At 37.6% G+C, this 5,328-nt stretch overlaps 1 protein-coding gene across 1 annotated transcript; it reads left to right on the top strand.

Annotated features, from left to right (window-relative positions):
* The first annotated feature begins 2,100 nt into the window (after positions 1-2,100).
* On the top strand, positions 2,101-3,498 carry LOC104442500 (pentatricopeptide repeat-containing protein At4g16835, mitochondrial). Its single transcript, XM_039311518.1, has 3 exons — positions 2,101-2,499; positions 2,597-2,675; positions 2,732-3,498. Exons 1-3 carry the CDS (start codon positions 2,101-2,103, stop codon positions 3,496-3,498), a joined length of 1,245 nt encoding a protein of 414 aa, XP_039167452.1.
* The last annotated feature ends 1,830 nt before the right edge of the window (positions 3,499-5,328 follow it).

Genomic DNA, 5,328 nt, shown 5'->3' with positions numbered 1-5,328 from the left:
ATCTGTGATCAACGTTTTTAAAAGTTATGACAGTTAAGTAAAGTTGTGACATTCAAGTGAAATTTTTTTAAAAAAAATTATAACACTTCAATAATGGGAAAAAATTAATTATGGCAATCAAATAAATGTCATACGAAAGTTATGTCATATATATTTTATTTGTCAAAAGTTGCATTCAGCCGGAAAGGAGTAAAGCTCCAAAAATATTTGCAATAGTAGCGAAAGCTTACCAATTATAGGTGGTTTGAATAGAACTTCCAAGACCGGAGACATCAATATGTGCAACGATAGTACTGTGTCTTCTCAGCATTTAGCAGGTTGGGTAGCCATCCGACCTTATTTACTTATAATACATGGGGTGAAATTAATTTGAATTACTATCATGATATTATACGTAGATATCTAAATCTAAAGTAAATGCAATCATAGTGTAAAATTTATGTTAAATATTGGTATTTTTATTGCATTTTATTCTCAATTTGGTTTTGACGTGGTGTGTTCATTTTAAGAGAGGCGTTGATATGGTTGCTAATGCCAAATGTTCTATTTTGTAATGATGATATGAAATTTTTTTTTGAAAATTTTGGAGAAATAAAGATCTAAAAAAGGATAGAAAAATCAGACAAGAAATCATTCTAGAGCAGTGAATTCGTCTCCATCAAGTAGTTTTGAACATCATTCATTTAGAAAGAAAAAAAAAAGAAAAAGAAAGATGCTCCGAACAGTGTTCTGGACAGTGGAAATTGCATTCGTTGTTGCACGAATTCATCCTCCCATAATCAAACTTAATTCATGAAATTTATTCTACTTTTAGTTTTGTGTGAAATTTCTTTGCCTACCTCGTTCTGGGAGCTCTTGGAGAAGCCAAAGATTATATTCTTTGATCTTCTTCAACATGTTACCGCGAACATGCACCTCTCTAAGTCCCCGAGCTTCTTGGCGTCCGCCACCTCGCAGTCGAGCACCGGCACCCTTTCGATAATCTTTGCAAATCTGAGCAAGGGTCACGGCCATCGTTGCCGAACGGGCAAGGGCAGCTAGCGGCAAGGTCGCAGCTGGCCTCACCGGCAAGTGGCCAGGGGCTGCCACCTTGCTTGGTTCGCTCATTGCTTGCGGGCATGCACACTCACTCACTTCGTTCCTTTCTCAAGATGGGAAGGTGGTAGTGAGGGCCGAGCTGGCTTCTTCTAAGTCCGGCGAGGAACACCGGCCAAGCACTGTCCTTCTTGGTTCTCCACCATTTGACTTTTCCTCTTTTTCCAATTTTTTACTTTTTCAGGTTTTTATTTTTAGAAATCTTGGAATCAATTTTTTCCCTTCTTTTTCTTTTTTTTACATTTTCTTAAATTTTGCTGATATGGCAATCATTTCAATGCCTCTATCTTCAGGGGAAAAAAAGTCATGTTATTTTTTTCCCATTAACTGAATTTGAAGGAGTTAATAGTGGGATTCAATTGCATCCGTTTATAAATTTTAAGATTTAATTGTACTTTTTGAAAATTTTGAATATGATTGCACCTTTGCGACATATTTTAAGACTTATGGTACATTTATCCCCTCGAAGGGATAATAACACAAATGGTCATTGAACTTGGGCTTAATGTATAATATTATCTCTAAATTTTTAATTTATTTGATGTGATCTCTAAATTATTTATAAATGTTTAATTTAGTCTTTTGACTAAATTCATCATTTCTATATAGTTTAAGCACAAGATTGAACATTTATTAATAGTTCATAACATCATTATACAAATTAAAGTTTAAAACGATATAACACATTTAATCAAAGTTCGAATATCACATTAAACAAATTAAAAATTTGGGGACTGTTTATATCATTTGTTTCCATTTTTTAAAATTTACTGGTAGATTCACATATAAGTTTTTGATAATTTTCTGAGAGTTGAACAATAATATAAATTTTAACAAAAAAGTAATTAGAAAAAAAAAAACTACTATTGACTTTTTTAACTCCAAACAAGCATTAAATCAATTACTTTTCGCCATTTCTTTCCAATATCACTTCGCGTGCCGGATGTTAAAGTAATAAGATGCAAAGCACACCATTTTCATGGAAGAGACGGCTGGTGCATTGCCATGTTCTTCAGCGATATCGTCCCAACCATCGATCACTATGTCTCTCTCATCGCAAGATGCGTCGCCGAGAAACACCTGAAGCTCGGCATGACCGTCCACAAGGCTTTTGATGATCTTGATACAATGAACAGTTACTCTTGGAACACCATCATATCTGCATATGCTCGGATAGGCGATTTCAAGAAGGCCCTCGTCTTGTTCGATGAAATGCCGCAGAGGGCTCTTGTCTCTTATAATTCCTTGATTTCTGGGTTGTCCCGTCATGGGTTTTATGTGGAGTCTCTGAGCGTCTTCATGCATATGCAAAAAGAATATGATTGTCTGTTCATGGATGAGTTTACTTTTGTGGGTGTTGTGGGTGCTTGTGCTCGCTTGGGTGCATTTAAGTTCTTGCGCCAGGTTCATGGAGTTGCCATCATATAATGCCTTGGAATTTACTGAGATCACCTACAATTCCCTGATTGATGCTTATGGTAAATGTCGTGCGTTATTCGAGGTTATGCCTGAGAAGGATATTGTGTCTTGGACTTCCATGGATGTTGCTTATACGCAAGCTCAGAACTTAGATGACGCTTGTGCAATATTCAACAATATGTGAAGACCACGGTCTCTTGGACTGCATTGATCTCAGGCTTTGTGCAGAATGGCCATGGTGATGAAGCTTTGGACCTTTTTCTTCAAATGCATGAGGAAGGAATACAACCAAGTCCTCATACTTTTGTCAGTGATCTATGTGCTTGTGCTGATCAAGCACTTGGTGAAAGAGGCAAACAGATCCATGGTTACATCGCGAGGACCTGCTTTAATAAAGCTTTGGAGAACATATTCATATGGAATGCTCTAATTGACATTTATTGCAAGTGTGGTGACATGAGATCAGCTGCGATCTTATTCTTGAGGATGCTGAAAAGGGATATTGTATCATGGAATTCGATGATAACTGGGTTTGCGCAAAATGGTCTAGGCCATGAGTCACTTGTTTTTCTCAAGACAATGCTAGAGATGAATGTAAGACCCAACCTTATCTCGTTTCTTGGCGCTCTATCTGCTTGCAGCCACACAGGTCTAGATGTTGAAGCGCTTCAGATTTTCAATGCAATGGAAAAGGATTACAGCCTCCAACCCAGATTCGATCACTACACTATTTTGGTCGATCTGCTCGGGAGGAAAAACAGACTTGAGGAAGCCATGGAGTTAATAGAGAGTGTCTCAAACAAATCAAAGCATGTTGGAATGTGGGGTGCACTTTTGGGTGCATGCAAAGTCCATGGTAATCTAGTTATTGCCCGAAAAGCTGTGGATGCTCTATTGAATTTGGAACTGCAAAATGCTGCGAGGTATGTTATGTTATCAAGCATAAATGCCAAACTAACAGATGGGATGATTCCTGCGGAGTAAGGAAGCAAATGGAGGAGAGAGATTTGACAAAAGATGTGGCAAACAGTTGGATTGAGATAAAGAATAATGCACAAATTTCCAGAAAAGGACCAATTCCACTATCAGATAGGAGACACATACGAAGTGCTCAGAAAACTAGCATATCATAAGAAGGAAGCTGGATATGTTCCTGAGCCCAAGTTAAGACTCATCTTAGATGATGATGATGGTGATGGTGGGTAATGAATGAAAAGTGTTTAGATGTAAGATACTGGAGAAAAAATAGAAGGCTACGGCTGCAAGGTGATAGCTCTTCTACTAATGAACAATTCATATCTTCCTAGAGAACCTCAAGTTAAAGATACCATAAAGTTTCAGGAAGGACTCATGGTCCACCGAAAATCAGGCATCATGAAAGCCTCTCGTCGTACCTGGAGGTTTTGCGTGAGGTAGTTGGAGATTGCTTAGATGCTATCTGGTAATTGCATACTGTGTACATATTTTCGGATTCTGACCTCATTGTGTCTGGAACAATGGAAAGCGTCTACCTTGCCATTATTGGTTCTTTTGGATGCTGCCTGACCGGATCAAATTTTTCTCTTGGGTTATGTCCATATCCCTTTGAGGGAATAGACAGTACTGCAAAAGTTTTCTCTCAGGTTAAACATGATGTCCCTGACCATGGCGTGACCTGGAACATCTCTCAGAACTATATACAGCTTGAAGCTCCATACTAGTCATTGTCCCGTGATTTCTTGTCAGGCTTATGCTTCCGCAACAACCAGTTTACAGCTGACAATTTTCCATGAAGTGTTGATGAAAGGTCTAACTACTACAAATCTGGGATGGAGTTTCAACAATGACCGCATTTCAAGTTTCATGAAATTAATTGCAGTATTGGTATATTACTAACAACACTTGCAGAATTTCCGTGGAGTTGGTAATTTACTTTGTTATTAGAAAATTACTAGTAAGATTGGAAAATTACTGGTAAGATTGGAATTCTACCAACACAGAATTTTTTTGATTTTCCACTGCATGGGACCGTAAAATTTTGCAAAGCTTCTTAAGTCTCTACCTCTATGACAAGAACTTAAATCCCAACTTATAATTTCCAATTGTTGAAACTTGAAATGTGGTCATTAATCATTCAGAAGCCCCTGTAGAAATCTGTTTTAAGTTATCAAAACTAAAGGACCTTTGTGACCATTGCACATGATCATTAACTAGTGAGGGTTATGTTCATGCTAGACAAGATGTTTTGTCCTACTTCTTCATTTCTTTAATGTGGAAATCTTCAGGGGAAATCAGCAACAATTCTGCAAATACTGCTGCTGATGTCTAATTGAATTTGCAACACTGAATGCAACACATTGCACATTAATCTCCGCGAATGAATTATGGAGCAAGTCATCTTGAATCCTCGATAAATTTCCCCCATGACGAGATTAATTTATTATTACACCTGCTAAAATTTTTAGAGGTAAGTAGGACCACAGCAGACCAAACAAAGAAGAAAGAAATTGCAGAACCAATCGATTATAGTAAGTTTTCATGCCTTCCAGGACAATATTTCGGTTTTAGCTAGACCTTGACAAGCTCAGAAGAACAACTGATTCCCCATGTATGTTTTGAACTAGTTCCTAAGGAGCGAAAATCAATCCCCTAATTGGTGCAGAAGTGAACTGACGCACAGGAGTTGCAATGTGTTTCAATAGAATGTGACTTGGTTAAGGCTAAAGCAATTAAAGATTAGATGCAGATGAAACAAAATCAATCGAGTGAGCTGCCGAGTGAGTTCATCGAAAGGCTGTTTTCATTGCGTATGTATGATAAGTCATGACTGATATA

This window comes from Eucalyptus grandis, chromosome 4, assembly GCF_016545825.1.
Source record: "Eucalyptus grandis isolate ANBG69807.140 chromosome 4, ASM1654582v1, whole genome shotgun sequence".
NCBI classification, from domain to species: domain Eukaryota; kingdom Viridiplantae; phylum Streptophyta; class Magnoliopsida; order Myrtales; family Myrtaceae; genus Eucalyptus; species Eucalyptus grandis.
This window is presented reverse-complemented; position numbering and strand designations above follow the sequence as displayed.